The 23,865-nt window shown below is 37.2% G+C and overlaps 1 protein-coding gene across 1 annotated transcript; it reads right to left on the reverse strand.

Annotated features, from left to right (window-relative positions):
• Positions 1–169: 169 nt before the first annotated feature.
• On the reverse strand, positions 170–22,955 carry rbm33b (RNA binding motif protein 33b; the record flags this gene model as incomplete). Its single annotated transcript, XM_084120840.1, has 9 exons — positions 170–420; positions 544–578; positions 5,275–5,430; positions 8,952–9,560; positions 10,157–10,405; positions 12,121–12,389; positions 13,024–13,141; positions 22,409–22,589; positions 22,951–22,955. The coding sequence occupies 9 exons, from the start codon at positions 22,953–22,955 to the stop codon at positions 342–344; spliced, it is 1,701 nt and encodes a 566-aa protein (XP_083976966.1). The 3' UTR covers positions 170–341.
• Between the last annotated feature and the right edge of the window lie 910 nt (positions 22,956–23,865).

Consider the following 23,865-nt stretch of genomic DNA (forward strand, 5'->3'; position numbering starts at 1 on the left):
TTTGTTTTTATAGGTAATTTTTATCTGCAAATTCCACAGACACACAGCTTCACTAAATTTTAAAACATTTATGAGGAATAATGCATAAGTAAGAGTGACTGCACATATCTTATATCTTACATTTTCTGCTAAATTAGATGAACAGCCACCCAGGACCATGCAAGTAGTGTTTGTTTTTAATGGAAACCAAGGAGCAAAACGTAAACAATTGCCAAACCACTGTCTTCAACAATCACAAAAAAGGCAAATATCACATCCTAACAAAAATGTTGCCAAAACTGGGAGAAAACTGAAAATATTCTTCTCAGCATGTTGTTGGATAGGATTGGTCTCCGAGAGATTTAGCGGTTCAGTCTTACTATGAAGTTGACACAGGTTTGAGCAGTAACAGGCTCTGTTCTCACACCGGAACTTAAGGGTCTTTAATATCCAGGACAAAAGGAGAAAAAAAAAAGAGCATCATGGTATATAGTACCCAATACCACATAAACAAATATGATTGAAACGAGAACATGCTGGGAAACTAATACGGAGTCTACTTACATGAAAGCACTGCGTTCGTTTCCCCTGACAGCCACCTGTGTCAAAAGAAGGTTATAAAGGTCAGATCAAAGGTATGACCCCTGTGGGACACTCATTAAAAAGTAATGATGTCGGGCTGGCGCCCATTATCCCCTTCCAGTAGTGTACTCGGTCCATTTTTATAGGGTGACAGTGGGCCTGCTGCTTGTCAGGGTCAGTGGTGTTGTTGTAATGCTTGTGACATCATAAAACCGCCAGCTCATTAGAAGCCACTGAGAATCAATGTTGCATGTAATAGCCGCTCGTTTTAACATTCCAGGTAGCCGTTTGGTCACTGCAGGACGCTGTGGGTGGTATAGATCTTAACGTCTAGCAAATACTTGAAAACGACTTTTGTGTAGATCCCATCCTGTCACCACGGATGTTGCTAAATGAATCACGCACAGATTGTTTCATTGATCACATCTACAATGGATTCAAACAAGTGAATGCTAAATACATTGGCCATATTCTAAAACTCAAATTTTTACTTTATTGAACTTTATTTTTCAAAAGAAAGGAATACTTTCATTTTAGAAAGGATGGATTAAATTGATCAAAAGAGACAGCAGAGACTTTGAGGATGTTATGACAAATTTATATTTCAAATAAATGCTGTTCTTTGAATTTTCTATTTATCAAAGATTGAAAATATATAGCATATATATTATAATATATAATACATATTATATATATAACTTTTCAACATTGATAATAATAAGAAATGTTTCTTGAGCACCAAATAAGCATATTAGAAATGTATAAAAATAGAAATAAAAAGTATTTTTAAACTATTATTTCACAGTATTGCTGTTTTTACTGTATTTTCAATCAAATAAATGCAGTGCAGCTGAAAGTTTTTTTTAAAAGTGCCATTCTGAAATTTTCAGTCACTTGCTTTACTATAGTTTGTAAGAAATATTTTAAAATTAATTTCAGCTCTGAAAAGGTTTACAATAAACAAACAATTCAAAAGAATTGTTTTAAAGTAACAAGTATCAAATATTCACCCCCATTAAATATCAGAAGTATAACTAATAGCATAGCAAATTGTCCGTCTTGACCTTTCTGTATTCACCTTACCTAGACCTCAACAAGTCGACTAAGACTGCCCTCTAGCGGAGCTTAATGAAATTATAAAATTAACTAGGATACGCAGCATCGGAACGCAATATGCCTTCATAATGACTATTCCAATCACAAAATGTTAAGATAAGTGAAAAAGAACATTATGAACACTAATCCAAGTAATGATAGGATTACCATCTTATGTAATAACACCATGATAAGTGATAGCGTAATTTCTACTTTCATTCAAAACGAATTTCTTAATCCTCATTTTATAATTATATTTTTACTTAATTAAATGAACAGCCCAGTAGTTTATCAGCTAACCAAATATAATGCATAGTGACAGCCACAGGGGGAAAAATGGCTTAATCTGGAAGAAAGAAAACACACCTACTCACATACAAAACACATATGAAAGCTGTGATTCAGATGACTGCCATGCAAGCATTGCTCAAGGCAGTGCTATGATGCCTCTGTGTCAGCGAGTGAACAATCACCTCTCACTCTCTGTGCAGTAATGCACGACATGACAGCCGAACGCCTCTCAACCCCGTCAAGCCTTTAGATCCGCGTACACCAGGGATAGAGTCATACTGTGCTGACAGGCACATCAACAGACCAGGCAACAGCAGGTGATTGGCTGCAGTAAGGATGGGGAACTATGGGGGAATACTTCATCCTCAGAGCTTCCTACTTCCTGCTCAGTCATCTGAGGGGCTTGTGCATTACGAAGAATTACATAGCAAAGCCAAACATTTATTCTGTTTTCTCAAAACAGATAAAGCAGAAGTCAGATCCAGTAGAGAAGATGCTACGTACTGTTAGGTCAAACGAGATACTTTATCAGACGGTCTCCACATCAACTTCCTTTCTAAAAATGTATTATTGTTTCATTCTGATAGTGACATTGTTTCTGGCTCTGCTTCTTTCGAGTTTAATCTCACGTGTGGCCACATCGTACCTGTCTTTCTTACTTTTTGTTCTTACTTCTTACAATGAACAATAATAACAGCATTTAATTAATAAAGGGTAATTCTAATTTATAAATATACACTACCATTCAAAAGTTTGAGGTCAGTGAGTGTTTTATTTTTATTTTATTTTTTACAAATTAATACTTAGCAAGGATGCATTAAATTAATCTAAAGTGTCAGACGTTTATAATGTTGCAAAAGATTTCTATTTCAAATAAAGGCTTTTCTTTTGAACTTTTTGTTCATCAAAGAATCCTAAAAAAAATTATGAGTTTACACAAAAACAACAGTACAACTGTTTTCAACATTGACAATAATAAGAAATGCTCATTCACAGCATATATTAGAATGATTTCTGAAGGATCATGACACTATAGCTACTGAAAAATCAGCTTTGCCATCACAGGATTAAAATATATTAAAATAGAAAACAGCTATTTTAAATTGTAATATTTTACAATTTAATACAGAAACTTTTTTCTGTATTTGTTGCATTCGACTTTTTATTTTATATATATATAAATAAATAAACTTACTGACCCTAAACTTTTGAATGATAGTGTACTATTGGTCATTGTTAATTCGTGTTTGTTGATCATACAATAACTAATATATTAGTATGCAGAGATCAACAATAACCAAGATTACTAAATGCTGTAAAAGTATTGTTCATGGTAAGTGCATGATACCTAACGCATTACAAATTTAACCTAAAGTTTTAACAAAATATGTAAATTAAGGTAGAGATAAAAGAGCATTTATATCCAGCAGACAAATTTTCAGAAAAATGTGAACATTTTTAGAAGACAAGGAGACAAACACCAAGGGCAGAAGAATGCAGTGCCAATCTTGTGATACTGTACTGACAGCGTGTCATTAAGCGCACTAACTTTCACAAAGGGGTTAAGCTGTTTCACAGTAAATTGCACTGATCGTATCAGCTTTCCAGGGTGAGTAGACGGGCCTGACAGTGAGTGGTGGAGTTGGGAGGGGAGCGGGGATTTGACCTACCTGAATGGGTCTTACTGACATCAGCAGGTTTTTCAGATGGACCCCAGCGGTTGATGAAGAAAGCCCTTCAACTGACACCAGGTCTGCAGCCTTGCCCATCCTCTCCCCCCTCTTCCCGCTCTACCGCTCGTCTGTTTGCCAGGCACCAAGTGGGCACTGCCCATCTGGCCCTCTTCGACTATACCTCGCCCCTGAACAACAACCTGCAGCGAGCGCCAGGCGCACGCCGGGACGACCAATTTAGTTTGCCCTTCTGGCGTCTGCTGATGTTTCAATACGAATGAGATGCCTCAATGTTTTTTACTCTATTGACTAACAAAAGAATAGACCTTTGTGAGGTTAGATGCCATATTAAATTTTACACTAATGGAAATGAGGCTGTAAGGAAAGGACATACAGTGTGGTCAATGGATCTTAAAGACCTTAGTCAGGGAGTAGGCGCCATATTGATTTTTTTGAAGATGAAAACGAGACTGTTATTACAATGGCATGCACTGCATAAACAGGATTCATACACATTTTTACCACTAAATTTCCATGACTTTCCCGGCAAACATTCATGACCTATTAGGGTTCCATGAAAGTATATGTATTAATGTAAAATAATAAAAATCCATGTTCAAATGTATCATATCATAGCATTACTAAAATTAATAACTATTAATGCTATTTGTTTGGTTGCTATTTGTTTTAATCATAAGTACAAGCTGTGACTGTGCCAGATGTTAGTCCACGCAAACGTCACATGACTGATTGCCCGAATGCTAAGTATTGTAATTTGTTTAACCAATATTATCAACTAAACATATTCTATTTTACAGATATTTGTGAACAAATTTCCATGACTTTTCCAAAACTTTCTGGGTTTATTTATTTTTCCAAAACTTTTCCAGACCTGAAAATTGCATATTAAAATTCCATGACTTTTCCAGGTTTTTCATTACCGTGCGTTAGGTCACATGTCATTTTCAAAACTCCCAACTTTCAAAACTGTTATGAACTGTTTACTGAGAGTTTTTTTTTTTTTTTGTAATATGTTTCATTAGACATTTGGCATGTTGATGAACAACAGTATCCACTGCACATTCCCTCACAGCCGCGCTTTCATTCCTGTCAAAACTATTAAATATGACGCTACCCTGACTAAGGTCTATTGTCTTAGGTCACCAAGACATCAAAATTTTACAAACAAATTTTCCCAGATTTTTTGGAAAGACAATGTTTATGTTTTGTCAAACACACAATCCAAAAGACCTTTCACTGGCATCGAATTACATATGGTGTCTACCCTGATTACAGGTGCTGCAAAATCCAGTTATTTCAATAGGAATCCACACAAAAGAGTGAATAAATTGTGTTCAGCAAGTGTTCAGTTTGGTAACGCAAATTTGCCGCATTGACCAAGAGAAAACTGTTTGGTTTGAGTGTGACTTCTGGGCTTCATGTATCAATAAACTATCGAAAATGGACAATTGACCTCTTTGGCCTGCAAAACATTGCCAAAATTTAGCGAATGTGACAGCACCTTAAAATTCCCCTTAAAACACGAGATTAAGTTCCACAGGCATACTTAACAGAAATAAGGAGCCAGAAGGACGAAGAATAAAGTGCAGCACTTGCCCACGTTTACAACAGGATAAGGCCGAGACACATTTACCTTATCATGGGGCTGGTTAGGGCCAGATCCTCTCTTCTCATTGGGATGGTTTAGCTTAAGCCCGTATTGCAGAAATGAAGGTGGAAATGAATCAGGCACACTGAGGGTGACAATTCTGGCCTTTGTATCAGTTACCGCTTTAGTCTCTTCACTCATCTGTGAAGAGAGATCAGAACTTGTACTCCATTTATAGTCTACAACAACAAAAGAATAGGAATGTTAAAAATGTACAGGATCACATGCATCAAACACATCTGTACCTACATAATATTCTTAAAATAGTGTCTTAAACATGTCATTTTCATTTGTTTTGTGTGAAATGTTAAAGATAATGTATGGCAATATTATTATGCCTGTCCCATTCTTTTCTTATCCAAAGTTTTATTCTGATAGAAAAAGCAACAAAAACAGACCAAACTATATATTGTGCACTGAACATTCCACTTGACTAAAACTATATAAAAACGCATTTAAAAGGAAATTCAACATTTCTGAAATAAAAAATTACATAAATGCACTTAGTATTAATCTCTTTCTCTCTTATTAACCTCTTTTTCACCACTAATGGTGGAATGCAGGCCTAAGGATGGACTTGAACTCTCAGTGTATTTTTAGTCCACTTCCACGTGTCTTCCTGACCTTCCCATGCTGCATCCACCTTCCTGTCATCCTGCCGAGTGTCCCACCTCCCACCTCAGAGCTTAATGAGCATAAACAAATCAGGATTCCCTGCGACTCTCTCTGCTTCAAGTTCCGCACCTCTCTCGGCTGGCTGGGCCTCAATGTCACACCTGACCACTACACTGCTGTGAAAGCAGTGGGCATCCCCAGGCCTACAGTCAGAACAACTGGCCTACAGTGATGTACAACAATGGAACTCCCACAGACTATGTTATGATGTTAGACAGAGCATCACAACATTTCCTGCAGGACAACAGACCTAGACATAATTGATTTTTCCCACACAGTCTATGAGGCAGTCTGTGGTATTATCAGACAATGTATTAGGGTAGTCAATATATATACTGTATATACACAAACATAGAATAAAAATACCAAAAAAAGAATATTAGAGCAAATAATTTGAATATTTAGAACAATTCAGGTTTTAACCACCTTCAATTTCTTCTTCGGCTACTACTACTGCCAAACAACACCTACTGAGAGCAGCCAATACAGAATGTGTAAACAGCCGCCTACACAAGACACATTTAACAACAGTTCGATGAAGCACAATCGAATGGAACAAAATGGAAGGTTCTCGTAATTAACTATGAACTATTAACTTTACTGCCACTATAATGTAATGTCTTTGAATTAGTTTAATTTGGGGGCAAATCCTTAGCAAATATTGATATATGCGATTCATTTAATTAATTGCCATATCATGCAATTAATTCGATTACAAAAATTTGAAATCATTCTAATATGCTGATTTGGTGCTAAAGAAACATTTCTTATTATTATCATCACTCTTTATAAAAAAAAATCTTACTGACCCCAAACTCCTGAACCGTAGTTTATTCATGCAATACAAACTGTATAATGCCAAACAGTTTAAGTATGTTAGCGCCACCAAATGGTGTGAACTAAACGAAAAAACTTGTTGCCATATGAATTTTCGTCTCCAGTGTTAATCCATACAAACGCATAGCTTCTTTAAAAATATTTGCTTTATATTCTTTTAGCTGATTTGGGTGGGATAAACTTTTGAGGCAAGGAGTTCAGCAGTTTTCCAAGTTGGAAGTTTAAGTTCAAAGCTGAAGTTTTAAGGGCTCAGTTTGAGTTGAATGACCAATAGAGGAGAGAAGAGTGGCACATCAGTGAGAAATGCAAATGGTTAGAAGTTCCACTGTACAGAGGTTTTCATCCAAAATAATTATAACTCCGAATGTATGAGGACCAGTGAAATTAGACATTAAATGGCCAGTAAATGGGTTTACTGCTCTGGAGACCCGTTTTGATGCATTGAGTGTGAATACGACTTTAGACCATATAAACATGTCCCAAGGACATCCCGAATCAAAGAAGCACAACCTGACGCAGTGAAACAGCGCTATCTGTATTCCGCTGCTCTCAGCACAGTGTTAAGTGATTAATCCCCCTCCATAGAAATCACAGCCCTCCATTACACCAATCACAGACTAAGCAGTATTATCCCGGGGTGACAACACTTGACAAATTCCCCACTCGCCTTCACTCCTGCTTTGTGTTCCCTGTTGGCACGCCTGCTATTATTCCTGATGAAAAATTAATTTCCCTTATCTGTGGCTAAGCTCTTCAATCCAAATCCGCCATACTAGCAACTCTCTATTTACAGGTATTAAGAGAATGTGCCCACACACACACACACACATTTAATGCCAGCAAACACACACCAAAGATTAATTGAACGTCTTCAGGGGGTGACATCCAACTCTGAACACCTGAAAGATACTTGATACTGGAGAGAGGGAGAGAGATAACATTGTCAGCGCGGATGAGACTGACAGCGGAACAATGTCCCTGGGTAGCATCTTGCTGATCTGTCTTTCAGCAGGCCCGCACCACTCTGTCAGATGCAACCTCATCGATTCGGCTGTCCGCAGATATTTCTCCGCAAAGAACCCCCCCCCCTCTCACCACCACAACCTCTATTAAGACTGACACCCTGTTATCTTCATCGGCCTCCAAAGCTGTGCCTCTCGTCTCAGGACAGGTTATGGAAAGGAAAGAAGGGAGAGAAAGGGCGGCTACACAGGAAAGACAGAGATGAAAGGAGAACGCTGTGTGATGTTGCATGCCTGGGGAAGATTGAATTCATATATGGGGTGAATTAAGGAGATTGTTTTGGAAGGAGGAATGATGGAAGGGACATTTTTTTTACCTCTATATTCATGTGCATGTTGTCATACAATAATATATGGACATACAATTCATACTGTGGATACGGCACCAAAATTTATTAACATACTAAAAAGTTAAAAATAGTGATCAAACTGGAAGAGGAGGAGAGCGATTATTTCAATATTTAATATATTAAATTTATTTGATTTTATTTCTTAATTCAGTTTGGAAATTACGGATTTATTTAATTCACTGAACATGCAAACGTTTAATATTTGAATGTGTTGTTTGCAAAAATTAACTTAATTAACTTTACATAACAGCCATTTATGATTTTGTTACAGAAATGCTTGACATACAGTACAGCATGATAAGCTAAATAAAAATGATTAGACTACAGAAATAAAAACATATGCATTATCAATATTTTAATAATAGTTATAATAACAATAATAATTATAATAATAATATCATCAATGATAATAATAATAATAATAATAATCACATTAAAATATAAACATGCATTGTAAATTATTGTTGTTAACAACAAAAACAATAACAATAATATCATCATCAAAACATTCATTATGCATACTTTTTGTGGTTTAATGTTTATTTAGTTATTATTGTGTCACTGGTGCAGAAATAAAACAATATTTAAAATTCGTTTCTGTAAGTAATCAGTAATCAGACACTTCAAAATAAACTGTATTGTAACAGCCTATAATAAAGCCAATATCTGTAAATCTCGAATCATGTCACAGCACTTGTGAGAGTTATTTGAGATTTTGACAAATTAATTCCTAAGTAGCAGTTATATGTGGTAATTCATGTGGAAGTATAGTACTTACACCTGGGCTGAAGTGTTTGACCACTGTAATGTTGGTGGGAACAGGCCCCTCAGAAGTTGTCTGCTCCAATATCCTCTTGCCTCCTTGCCGAACTACCTGTGGATCTGCTGCATGGGCCTCGTCATTACTGTAATGTTGGTTCATCTGATTTGGGATTTGCTCCATCCCCTGTAACATCACCCTGTCTGTGCCCCGCTGATGAGGCTGATTATGCTGCATCTCTGTTGCACGGCTTGATGGATTCCCTCGAGCCGGTGGAGCTCGTTGCCATGGCGGCTGAAATGCGGGTGCTAAAAGCTGGTACTGGTGCTGCTGTGGAGGCAGAGACTGGAATTCCGGTTGGCGCTCCGGAACGAGACAGCGAGGGGGATTATGGAAGGGCTGCTGGTGCGACACCTTTCGAGGGCAAGAATTCAGGACGCACGGCTGTTTCTGTTGATTTTGCTTGTTGTTCCAGTGTCCAGTGGAACTATCAGTTTGGAGGCGCTCCAGAAGCAGATGCTTCTTGTTCATGGCCCTCATAGATCGCATCCATTCCTTATGTTTGATAACCTGCTCCCTCAGTCGCATCTGCTTCTGGAGCCTCTGCCTGTAGAACACCTCATCATGCTGAGGATAAAATAAAACACACTAGTTAAGCAAATAAACAACTCAATGCTATAATCACAGCAAGCTTAAACATTTATCAGTACTTTTTTTTTAATAATGAACACTTCATTAAAAAGAAAATCATTATAAGGTGTAACTTGCTCTGCTGTTATTGCTTTAGGCGCAGACATTCTGCTAAATATAATTAAAGCATTTTTTCAAACAAAAATCCTTGCTGATATTGGCAAATGTCTGCTGTCTGAACATGACTGAAGGAGGAGAATGCAGATAGAAGCTAGACTGATTGATTTTCAGAGCAAGGCTTTGAAACAGCCCTGACAGTGGCTATTGATTTCCTCCTGACTGCATTGTTAGAGGTAATAATTGGTCTAATGAACAGCTTTCACACAGACTGCCTGACCTTGAGCATGGGGGTGAAAGGCTCTATTACCACACACATTTATATCAAGTCCAGAGAAAATGAGAGAGACTCCTAGCCTTCAAACACATTGATTCAAAAAAAGTGAAATGATGCTAAACAGTACAACACAGCTAATGTCTTATTCAACAAGGTTTTCATTTAATAAAGTTGTGACTGTCACAAACATCACACTGACCTCTTTGTTGTTTGTCATGTTTAGCGGCTTTGCGGGACGTTTTTGAATAGCTGGAGGAGTTTGGGGCTTCACCTTGACCTTCTGACCCACATTTCTTCCCACCACCCCTGGTGCTGGTGGAGTTTTGGCAGATATCTTAGACTTGGCACTTGCTGGCTGCCTTGCAGCAATGGGCATCCCCCTGGCAACAGCCATTGGCTTGGCACTCTGCACCATCCTGGCAACAGCTCTTACCAGCACAGCAGGTTTCTGAGTAGGATGGAGGCCGTTATTAGAGATGGATATGTGCTGCAGTTGGTAATACAAGCTCAGCCAGTGAGGCTTGCTGGATTAGTAAAGTTATATAAAAATTGTACACGTAGAGAAACGATGAGTGAATTAATGGGAAGATGACCTTTACCCCAAAAAAAATACATCTTAGAAGCACACTACAGTTCAAAAGTTGCATTAAAATGATCAAAAGTGACATTAAAGACATTTATAATGTGAGAAAAGATTTCCATCTTAAATAAATGTTGTTCATTTGAATGTTCTATTCATCAAAGAATCCTGAAGAAAATGTATCAGTTTCCACAAAAAAATTATGCAGTACAAATGTTTTAAACATTGATAATAATAAGAAATGTTTTTGAACGACAAATCAGCGTATTAGAATGGTTTGTGAAGCATCATGTGACTCTAAAGACTGAAATAATTGATGTGCTTTGCCATCACATGAACAGATTACCTTAAAAAAATTTTTAAAAAATAATAATAATAATAATAATTATTATATATAAAATTGTAATATTTTACAATATTGCTGTTTTTACTATATTTTTTAACAAATAAATGATGACCCCAAACCTTTTAACAGTAGTGTCAAAAAAGATCAAAAACTATATTCCTTTACAGAATATCTTCCTAACCATCTTATCTTAGTCAAGTGCAGCATTAAAAAACTCAAATTTGTAGCCATTTAATGCTTTATACATCTAACTAAAATTTAAACTAAATGAGTTTCAGCTTTAAACAACAAAATTCCCTGGCACTACTGATGAAGGCAGATTGACACTGTGATTTGCTTGTGACTGGCCACACTGAGGATGTTTTTTCTTTGGCATAGTACTTCCAATCTAAGAGCTGTTGTTGGATGACATTTCAATTGAATTACGGCACACTTTGACAAAGAAACTTGACAATTAAAATGGAAATAAAATCTGTAAAATTAGCTACAAGACTCAATGTGAGAATCAACACGTATAAATAAAATATCATATAAACATGGCCAGCTCCACAACTCAGTGGTGTACAAATAAATAAAGATTCAAGGATGACAAATAATACTGGGGTCATCTTAAAAGTGTGTGTATAGATACGTTTAAGAAAAAGGCCAACAGAAAGCAAAATGTAATGACCTTGATGTAGGAATGATCCAGCTCAGCCTAATGAAGCCAAACTGGAAACAGAGTAATTGCCCAAAACTGCCTAAAAACACTAGAGGGCAGCGTAGCCTATGGGTCCATCTGTCCATGAGAACAAACAGGCTTACCCTTATTCATCCAAATTTATACTTTGAAGTGCATTCATGAATCATGTATTTAGAGTAGACATTAAAAATTGTATTTACATGATATTAGCAGGGGGTTTTTTTATGTCATTTTTCACACAAACCAAATTCAAATTCATGGTGCATATATAAGCATCACAGCTTAATAAGTGGAAGTAATGTGAACTAACCTCTAGGCCACAGCTCCAACAGAACTTATAAACAGGGCAGATAGGCACTTGGTATTTAATTATGAAAAGTACATTGCACCGACAGATAAAGTAAAGGATCTAAAGAGTATTTATGGGGCAAAATACCTTAAGCATCACAAGAGGTTAAATAGCCTCTATAAGTTGTACATTAATCTGTCAAATCACAATTGCCAGAGTCGTCTCATAGACTGGAGTGGTCATTATGCTACATCCTTTAATATTACCTGTGCTTGTGGTCCAGAGGGAGCAGAAAAGTGACAGCCAGACAGAGCTGATGGATTTTTTGGGAGAGAGTAGTGGCCACGGTGGGGAGACCCAGGCTTTGACAGATCCGTGGGACCCTGCAAAGCTGGACTGGGCCTCCAGGGGTCACTCTCATATCCTGGAGGATGAATGGAGCCCATGGGAGCAGGTCCAGCGAGGAGCGGATTAGTGTCCAAGACTGAAGCAGAGTGTTGTTGATCAAACATATGCTGTCCTGGGAACACTGGCTCTTTGAAGGAGGGGTGAAACAAAGACAAAAAAAGAGGGGAAGTGAACATGCGGATGCCATATTGCCATATTTCCGCTGATCTAATGTGACATCTCTACTTCTGTTTCCACCTTGGGTGTCTGACTGCATACAGCAGGTGCTGAGGATGGAGCAAAGGTCAAAGAGGCAAATAGACATTTCTATGTAATTCAAAACATTGTAAATGCATATATCTAATTCACATTCTGTGCTGCTTAGTATTTTTGTGGAAACCATGATACTTTTTTTTAAGATTCTTTGATGAATAGTACATTTAAAAGAACAACATTTATTTGAAATAGAAATCTTTTGTAATATTATAAATTACTTTGATAAGTTTCATTAATTTAATGTGCCCTTGCTAAATAATTTTTTTTTTTTTTTTTTTTTAAATCATACTGACCCCAAACTTTTAAACACTAGTGTATACATTTAGGCTACAGGGTCCTAAAGTGTCCCAACTGTAAGAGCAGCACGGTAACAGATGGTTTGGTTAGAAAAAAAAAGAAGAAAAAAAAAGAGTGTGCACATCTAAGCATAGGCTACACTTTCCGAGACCGGATGTGTTTGCTCAACCGTCTGGAGCACTGTATGCAGTTGGGATATGTGGTCTCACCAGGACTGCGACAGGGTCTGGTGAGTGTCTCCGCTGGGGCAGGCTGTCCCTTGCAGGAGTGTTTAAGATGACGCTCAGAGGGTTGAGGAGAGAGAACCTCTCGCAAGTCAGATCCAACCTAATACAGACAAACACCAACAACTGAGCACCGAAAAACACATATTCTGACATTTTATTCGAATAAACAATCCATGTAGACCACAGTGCATGAAAAAATAAATGACAGTAGTACATCAACATCTATAAATCTCTGGCATTTACTTTAAGACACTATGAAGAAAATAAAACAAAATTATTCTGCAGGTTTCTTTGTCATTTTACAACCTCTAAAGCAAATTAAGGAAGAGGAAAATAAAGGATAAAATAAGAATTTATATTTAAAATAATAGATTTTTTAAAAAATATTATAAATAAATAAAATAGAGAAACAGTATATATATTGTTTTAAAATAGATTAATTATTTTATTTAAAGAGGATGCATTACATCGTTGAAAAGTGACAGTTTATATTGTATACAGTTTATAAAAGACATTTATAATGCTACAAAATATTTCTATTTGCAAATAAATTCTGTCCTTTTGAACTTTCATAATGCACCAAATCAGCATTTAGACTGATTTCTAAGAGATCATGTGACATTGGAGACTAAAATAATGGTAAATGTCCTTTTATGTTTTTTTTTTGTTTGTTTTTTTGGCAAGACAACATATACAATGATTGTCTTTAGTATGCTCACATTTAAGGAGAGATTTAAAATGTTAGAAGAAACTTTGCTGGCACCCTTGCCATTATAATTACGCACATCTGACATAATTGCACCGAGCTTTTCAGGGGCATGATAACAATCATATTTCCTCAATATAAATCATATAAATCAAATGAATCCTTTCAAATAAAAGCTAACCACCCTGATTTCACATTTATCCTCTTAAATATCCATCTCGGTTCTCAAATAAGCCCTTTTCACTGTACTTCACATACAGAAATGCCACTCTTACCCGTGTTAATTACCTGATGCTATCGTTCTTAATCTACATTCTAAACCAGAATTGATTACTCCTTTTTTTTTTCTCCTCTCCTTGGCCTGTGTGTGAATGAGATTCAAGCCAAGTCATCCTAAACAGAAAGTTAATCAGTAGCTCTATGCAACAGACTGTGGTTCAGAAATAACTGGCCATTGTGCACTTAATCAGTTCTCCACTCAAAAGGTCAGTTCCAGCCCCCCAGTAGGATTTAATTAAAAGCACTACACAAAAGCAAAAGCCGTTTGTATGAATTTGATAACCAAGCATGCTCTTTCAATGGCTAATCCTGCATTTACAGAGCGAGAGAGAGAAAGAGAGAGCAACGGAGCAGGAGGGAGAGGGAGAGATAGAGGCAGCCGAATCTCTCCAGGGTTGGAGCCAGGTGTGGATTGCACTGCATTCAATAACGGAGATGATTAAGAGGACAATGGGAGGATGTTTCATTAGAATCATGCTCTGCCTGTTGTCTTCCACTCTCAGTATTAGAACTGCCATTGAAACCGCACCGACAGAGAGGGAAGACGGTCATGCCGCTGGGCCTCTTTCCTGAAGGAGAGATGCTGTTGTGGAATCAGAGAGTCATAAGAGGGATGTTTGTATTCAGTGCACTAAATTAAAAAGTGCTGTAGGGCTACTGCTGAAGAAGGTCAAACGAGGGCAAAATTATTCACTTAAAAATAATTTCTGAATTTTCTGCATAATTTATTGCAGGATAGGTAACTATTTAATAATCTAAATATTATAATATGCAAAAAAAAAGAAAGAAATACATCTGCAGACAAAATCAAAACGGAGCTGAATAGAAAGTGCATCATTGTCTAAACTGAACTTCTATGACCTGGATTATTTGTGATGCGTTTTAACAAGACAGCGGGTCTGATATTTTCCTTTTCACAAACAGCCATTTAAGTGACTTCTGACATCACTGAATTAAAAACTTGCGGGCAATCCACTGATCCATAGCAAAGAGCCTTTATCTGCCTCACTCACTATCAGAGCTGTCATTCAGCCAGTGCAAACAAACAGCAGCCAACCCATTCTCTGCTGCAATTAATGGAATTAATGAGATCTTTCACTGGAGGCAATTCATCCATTTCGATTCAATGGAATACTCAATGCAGTTGTAAAATGAAGTTTAAAATGATAGACAGGATTAATATTTAAGCACCTTTCTACACAGAAAATATTCCGTACACACACACGCACACACACACACACCACAGATGGGACCCTGCATGTACGATTAGGGTGTGATTGTATGATAATGGTATGATAATCGTGATTAATCAGATGCCCACTGGCAAATGGAAGTTTCCGGGGGGCATTTTGTCACTTGCATTCTAAACGGCATCATACCAAGCCTTGGCCCGACGACACTGCTGATTGGTTTAGGCTGAGTTGCTCTCTGAAGTGCAGCACTCGATTGAGATTCACATTTGTGAGTGGAAAAAAACACACCACCACATCATGGGCACCCAGAGCACATGAACATAACCGGCTTGGAAAACAATTTTTGAAGAACAGACAAGTGTGCTTGGTCAAACACCCAGACCTTGCAGCTAGAAACGGACGATAATTTTCTCATCCTTTTCTAAAAAAATCAGCCCGTGCAATCATGTCAAATGTGAAGCATTTATGAAGCCATTTTTAAGGAGGCAACGACCAATGATTTTGGACTTTATGGAAAGTAGCAAGTTGATTGATTAAAAGAAAACAGGATTACAGGTTCAGGTTAATTGATACAAACTCATTTCTTGACATCTAATGTGTAGAGCAGAACTAATTTGAGGAGAAGATATTTAGGAATGATACTTTGACATAATGAATAAGACTTCAACTGAATAGAAATGTTGATGCTATGTACCAAGCCCGTGACCTCACATCCTATTGAGCATTAAGTCCCCCTCCTCCCTAGAAATGAAATAAACATGTGCCTGAAGCCCATATCAAACCTTTCCAGTTGCACAAGGACGCCTATCAATGTTTACAGATTCAACTCAAACAGTGTTTAGCCAGGGCACTCATGATTAATAGCAGTAGAAAACATATACAGAGCACCGTCTGTGAGCGCACACACACACACACACACACTGAGCGAGCAGCTGCTACTCCATTGGATGCTCAAGGGAACCACAGCAGGCCGGGCCAGGCTTTGTATAGACATCAAGGGCACTGCAATAGAAAAGGATAATGCCTATTTGACACTTATTTCGGTACAGACACCTTAACTTCCATTAAAGACAGGAAATGGACTTACAAGCTATTAAAGAACATTCCAATTAAAGAGGAGCTTTGCAGTTTAATAAACAAGAAATCAGTTATTTACTGTAATGACTAGAATATTTGAGAATATTATTATTAAAATACATAATGTAATCTGGAATTGTATTATTATTGACAATAATAAAAATAATATATATTTTAACATTATTATTATTATTAATGTATTTGGGAATTTGTATTATTGACAAAAACAACAATAATAATAATTAATTATTATTACTATTATTATTAAAGTATGATGTATTCTTGAATATTATTGCTGATAAACCACAACAACAATAATAAATCATTAAAATATTTAAAAGTAGCATTATTATTATTATTATCAATAATAACACAATAATATAAACATACATATTGTATAAATTATAATAATAATGTCAATTAATTTATTAAACTGCATTATTAATATTAATATTATTAATACCCATAATTTTGAAAAAGTTAATAAATGTTGAGACGAAATGGCAAACCAAAAATCTAAATCCACAGCAATATTTATCAGCTCATTATGCCATTCACAGCAATAACAGCTTGATGAAATGAAAGTAAATTTGCGAAGCCCTCAGGCAGAAAGCGGCTGCAGGCCTGAGACTGACCTTGCCGAAAGAGGGCTCTTCTGGTCCTGGGGAAGGTGCCGATTGGCTCGAAGTGTTGTGGGGGCTCAGAAAGAGAGAGAGAGCTAGATTGTGACTCAGGACTCTGAAGGGTTTGGTCTGTGGGTGGAACGTACTTGCCCGAGGGGTGCGAGCGAGAGCAAAGAGACCACGTTTGATCACATCTTCTAAAAGCAGTGTTTAATGATACTGTATACCTGTTACAATAGGGTCAGAGCTATATGATGTTCTTCTTTGAGAGATGACTTTATCAAATGTGATATCATTTGAATAAAGCCGGGCAATTCAAGACTTTACTCCAACGACGCCAGCAGACAATAGGGCTGCCACTCGTGCTGCAGAGAGAGGAAGGAGGGGCTGTGATACCTCGCCTCCGCCTGTCTGTGTCTATTAATGCCATGATCACAGATTACCGTGACTTCAGGACAGAAAGAGCAGGGGCTGAGAGGAACATGGAAAGAGAGACAGAAAGGTAAAGAAAGGGAAAGACAAAGAGAGGGCCTTAATATTTAAAACCTCTGGTGTGAGCAACCACCTGAAACACTTTTACGGACAAATACAAATGTGTCAGAGGGGAACTGCTCAAAGAGCAACAGCCAATAAAATGAACAGAGCATGATTTGAAAAAAGTATACACTTCGTATTTATATTATTTTATCATTCAAATTATATTTCAGAACTTTCTGTGACTTCACTTTTTCTAAATAAAATAAAAACAAAAACAAATGCAAAATATTAAAAACGGAGATATTGTATTACTACATTTTACATGAAAGAAATTTGGAGATAAATATCTGTCCATTAAATATGCATGATGTTAATGTGTAGCAATATTTATAAGGCAATCTCAAAAGGCAACCTTGATAATCAGCATCAGGTGTGCCGTTTTGAGACACTATAGAGGAGTTTACGTTAGAGCGAATGAAGACATCTGCAACTCCAGTCAGCTTTTTACAGATGACATTATGCTAATGTGGAGCTATGCATAATTTACACACACTCTACTCACTCCTGACATGTTAAATGAGCAGTTTCAGCCGATCCGACACCAGCAACGCTTCATTCAGCATTCGTCATGGAGTCGAGAGGAAGAGGGAAAGGGTTCTCTTCATCATCAATTAAACAATTAGAAGGACATGTTTAGAACAATACCGCAGCGCTATCAGAATGTGCAACCACTTTTGCATTAATTATATATTATATAGGGCTTTACAGTAATTGTCTAATGCAAAAGATGTTTTTACCACATGAGAGATGCTAAATCCAAAGCAAAACACAAAGCTAATTTCGCATGATCGACTCAAAGTGGAAACCTGCCAAGTTATTTTGCATAATCCAAATATCAACAACAGTAAGAGGAGCAACAACCCTTGATGATTGAAATAATTTCGTAAAGCAAACTCAACAAGCTCACATACTCGCATGACAAAAAAACCAAAGCTTTTTTTACATCTATACATGCATACACACGCTCATTCTTGCAGTTGCCAATGAAATTGCACAATTACATGTACTAAAGTTAATACATGCAAATAGTTGGCAGGATAAGCATTTTATGTTTAATAAATTCATAAATTCCCATTGAGTGCTGGTCTGCTGGGACTGGGGGTGTGTTGATTATGTTAGTATGGAGTGTGTATCAATCCCCCATACTCTTGTCTCTCTATTAACCCCAAGGTCTTTCATTCCAAAGCAGAAGATCCCTGTTTACCAAAGCAGCCCTGATTCAAGTCGATCGGTTCCACTCTGCACTATTCTCAAACAACCACAAAACATGAAGAAAAAACATCCTGATGTGATGTAGATTGCTCACAGATCACCGCTGCCATAAAATGAACGGTGACAAAACTGTACATAAACTGCTGAAGAACTTGACCAGCACTGAAAACCTGAGCCATTGCCGCACTAACGGTCAGCAATGGCGGTTGTGAAATCTATACAACAAGCATCATATCGAACCCTCCATTTTAACCTGTCTTCCTCTCAACAGGCTATGAATCAGCAATTATTTCCTTCACACTATGTGTCACAATCAATTTCACTGCTCTGCGTAACAGAATGGTTTCGGGTGACATCTCCAATCAGTAGGTAGGGAGCACATCCTTTTAATGGAAATAGGGTGCTGCACAGGGTCATAACTTCTGACAAAATGCAAATTACATTTGTAACATAAACTGAAATGTCAATTGAGCTTTGCTAGAGCTGCCCCTAAGGTTTTTATACTTGGAAATGTACAGTGCATGGTGTGCACTAGATCAAGAGTCGAATGGTGCGAGTGAGTTTTAAAACCATTTATTCATTTTCTGTTTCCTACATCTGAAAGTTGTAAAGGTTAGGTTCGCTTTATCGCTTCCGAAATGACAACACTATGAGTTTTTTTTTTACAGTTCTGGCCAACAAAGCACTCAAACAGAAAAAATAAATAAATACAAATTAAGCCCTGATTTTTTTTTTTTTTTTACAAAATAACAAAATTAACAGGAAGCAACATGATTTTCCATTGGATTACCTTACTCTGTAAAGCTAGAATAGCGCATGACCAAGCATTAAAGCAAACTGCTGAATAGGCTCCAGAGCTAAAATTATGTCAGCTTGCATATCAAAACTGAGAAGTGACCAGAGTGCCGATGGGAATCCCAGCCCCCACAAGCACAACCCCTTCTTAACTTAAAAAAAAGCCCCCCGGTCCCTTTTGTGTCTCTACTCCTGACACAAACAATGCAGCTCAGAGCCACAATTGGAGGCTAACACTCTATGCACAGAGACTGTAAACCTAACAGCAGACACCATCTGTACTGCAGGTGTATGTTTATGTTTACAGTCTAGGCTAACAGCCTCTTGCTATTACATAGAGCTGTAGGTCAAAGGTGACAGACGGATCCAATTAGCTGAAGATTTAAGATATCAGCATCTATTTAGCAAACTAAATGGTTAGGCTGGCAGATAACAAGATGGATACCAAGTTTCTGTATCCTACAAGGAAACTGTTTTTGGTTTGTTACAACAGTGGACTTGGACTTTATACTGGCAAAAGCGCAAAAGTTTTTGGTTGTCAATATCATAACAGAAATACCTTATTTACCCACAGGTGTACTTGAGACCCATTACTAATGAAAGTGTCAGCTAATATGGGGTTACAAAGATAAAGTTAGCAGTATTTGGCTTGTCATGTGATGCTCAATATGGCGGCCACCACAAGGTAGGTCATTTCAATAGGTTTAAACTTTATTAAGTGGAGATATTACTTTGCACCTTTAACATGCAGATTTCAAGTGTGAAATACAATCCTTTGCAAAAAAACAAACAAAAAAACAACAGCAATAACACTACCATTCAAAAGTTTGAGGTCAGTAACATTTTTTTATGCTTTTTAAAGAAGCCTCTTGCAAGGGTCATCAAGACTGCACTCATTTGAACAAAAATACAGTAAAAATAGTAATATTGTGAAGTAAGATTACAATTTAAATTGCCTGTTTTGTATTTTAATATATTTTAAAATGTATCCCTGTGATGACAAAACTGAATTTTCAGCATCATTACTCCAGTTTTCAGTGTCACGTTATCCTTCACGAATCAATCTAATATGCTGATTTGGTGCTCAAGAAACTTTTCTTTTTATTCTCAAAGTTGAAAACAGTTGTGCTGCTTAATATTTTTGTGGAAACTGTAATGCATTTTTTTTCAGGATTCTTTGATGAATGCAAATAAATTTTGAAATAGAAATCTTTTGTAACAATGTAAAAGTCTTTGTCACTTTTGATACATTTAATGCATGCTTGTTGAATACAATTTCTTTCAACAACAACAAAAAATTACTGACTAGACCACAACCTTTGGATCCATCTATTTTTTTTCCCGGCAAATTATCAATTTTGTAATTTGTAGGCCTGCCGCCTGTGTACTTTAAATTCACCTTCTCTTTTGAAATACCAAAACATAAAATAACTCTTTTTACTCCTGCACGAGCAGGGCTCGACAATAAGTACTGCCCGATGGCCCGGGGCCAGCGTCAATGATAGTTGACATAGCTGTCCTTGCCTGATCGGACCAGTGCTGCAACATCACAAAAGTTTATCATTTGCACGTTTTTAAGCCTTGCCAGTATAAATATTCAAGTGCAAGAAGACACTAAAGAGAACTAAATATGGTGTGTTTGCACGGTGTGTGAGACTTTAGACCTACCTGAGAAGCACTATTTAAATTCATTTGTATGTTTGTTCTATTGTATTTATTTGTGCTATTGCTATTATTCTTTCTTATTTTATTACTGACTGTTTGCTTTTCTTTATTAATTTATGAAATGTATATTGGTTAGGAAAGTAGTTTTTGCTGTGATATCAAAATTGGAATTGAGAATTGTGAAATTTCACTGGTATCTAAAATTTGGTGTCAAAACATTATTTATTAAGGTTTAATGGGTCAAACACAAAGAAAACAATAACTATTTTAACTTAGTTTATTTATTTATTACTTTTTTGCGGTGGGTCCAGTGAAAATCTTGGTAGGGCAAGTAAAAATCTGAACTACTGGCCCTTCAGACCAGTAAATAAAAAATCCTTAGCGTTGAGCCCTAATGTGTAAACTGGACAAAACCATCCATCTTTAATCCATCTTTATGTTGGCATGCTGATGGTCACTGTAGTCACCAACGTCCTGCTAAAAACACATAACAGTGTTTCATCACAGGCTTTATGTTTTATTGATCAATCATCTGAACATCTAATCAGCTGACATTTGGATAGAGCTGTCCCTGTATCTAATTAACATATTCAATAGCATTACCATTGAATTACTCACTCTGGGTTATCCAGTGACAGCTTATCTGACCTTATTTTGTATTGCTCTCAATCACTTATGAAAAGATTGTATCTCCTCCTACAATGAAAGGCAAGCCTTTATTCAGCAATGTCTTAGACGCCCTTGAAATAATGATACATTGACTTCACAACACGTATCACACCATTATTAGGGATAATCTCTTTCTCTGGTGGACAGGAAAACAAGAGAAGAGTATCAGTTATACCCTCCATATTTAAGTCACACAGATATCTTTTAAAGGGTCAATAATCTTTTCACCTACACAGGACGTTATCAGATTTGGTTTACGGCTTGATAGAAGCCTATGCATTATCTGAGGCTGATAATTGGCGGGGAGTCTCTCCTACAACACAAAGAGTTATTTTCCGCAGGGATGCGGGCCTCAAGGTCAGAGCTCAGTTCTGCCATGGAGACAACAGGGGGGCATTACCTTCCACCAAACAAGCTGTCAGCACTAACTTTGTCAGGGCACAGACAAATAAACTGCTAGAGAGTGATAATAGATCTAATTTCACCTCCCTGTCACTCCCTCCCTCCCTCAAGGGAGACGATTCCAAAGCACCGAAAGAGCTTAAGGAGGAGAAGGAAAAAAATAAAAACGACAAACCAATGCTATCTAAAGAGATAAAGGGGTAACTCACTTGAAATTCATCTCCAGAAGGAGCATTGATTTCGATGTCTAAAACTTCACCAGGGTCCACCTCTCTTTGCTCTTCTTTAGGACATAAGGTTTGGTCTTCAGCAAGGTGTGGAGTTTCGCACACAAGGTAAGGTATTGTAATCGCCTGCACTTTTGGTTTAGAAACACCTTCATCGTGACATCTGAAAAGAAAACACAACCTGTCAAATGTACCACAATGCAAATATAACCGTGTTCAAAAACATTTATTGATACATGTCCATTTTAATGAAGTATTAAGATTATTGGCCATGTCAGGAAATCAGTATTCTCCAAGTACAGCATCGTAATTCTTGTTTGGAAATTTGCCAGATGGAAAAAAAAAGGAGCAAGATAAGGGCATTCTGAAACAACATTCCCATTATGTGCAATGTGCTTCGACAGTGTTTGCTCTGAGCAGAGCTTAGTCGAAACAAAGGCTCTGGGGCACATCAAAAATCAACCTTTATCCAACAGTTCACCTATAGACCAGGTTGCTACAGGAAGAGGAAAAGTTCACCCTACCTCATAGTTTCGTTCTCATCATCGGTACACAAAAGGTCATCGTTCAGCTCTTCATCTGATGTATCCAAGAGACCCTGATAAATACACCCTCAATTTAAGCATGTTCCAACCAACACTTAAGGAGTCATTCATTTGAAAATGGAAGCTGTTGAACTAACAAGAACTTATCCAACTTCTGTAATAATTATAGACATATCTTATTATATTGGTTTACCAATCTATTTTGTGGTAATATTTCACATCTACCAGTACTGTGTAAAAGTCTAAGGGACATTAGTATTTTCACACAAAAAATGGTTTTAAAGGTGCAGTAAGCAATTTCTGGTAAAACGCTGTTGATGTTTGAAATCACCACAACAATCACGCCCCTACCCAAAAGGATTACACCCCTATGTTGATGCCTCCACCTCCACATTCACGAACACGCTATGCAACACAGGCAACGACTATGGCGGGATCTGCTGTACCTGCCGCCCAAGGGTATGATGTCATCAATGAGTGAAAACAATGTGTTACTATGTTCAAGCAAAAGACAGCATATCTTAATTCTGTGAAACACAGCAAAACCAACGTTACTCACGTACTGAGAAGAAATAAAGCAACATCGACGTCCGTTTTCAGGCCTTCTCGCACCTTAGGCTCAAGCTTCTCCGATATTAAATTTAACGCGGGTCCTACCTCTTGTCTGATCATAAAAAAAACAACTTCTTTTTAAAGTTGTATTCCCATGGCCATTTCCTATTTTCTCTGCCATCTCTCTCTTTCTGTAGTCATTCTGCTAATGTCTTTCTTGTGCACTTAGCTCTCTCTCTCCTCCCCCATCATGAGTGTATTGATTGGTGATTGGCTGATTGGCTACAAGTGTGCTTTGGTGCTCGGTCCGATCCACTTTTCAACAGCGTTTTTCAAGAATCG

This window comes from Abramis brama (genome assembly GCF_963993115.1).
Source record: "Abramis brama genome assembly, chromosome: 7".
In the NCBI taxonomy this organism is placed as follows: domain Eukaryota; kingdom Metazoa; phylum Chordata; class Actinopteri; order Cypriniformes; family Leuciscidae; genus Abramis; species Abramis brama.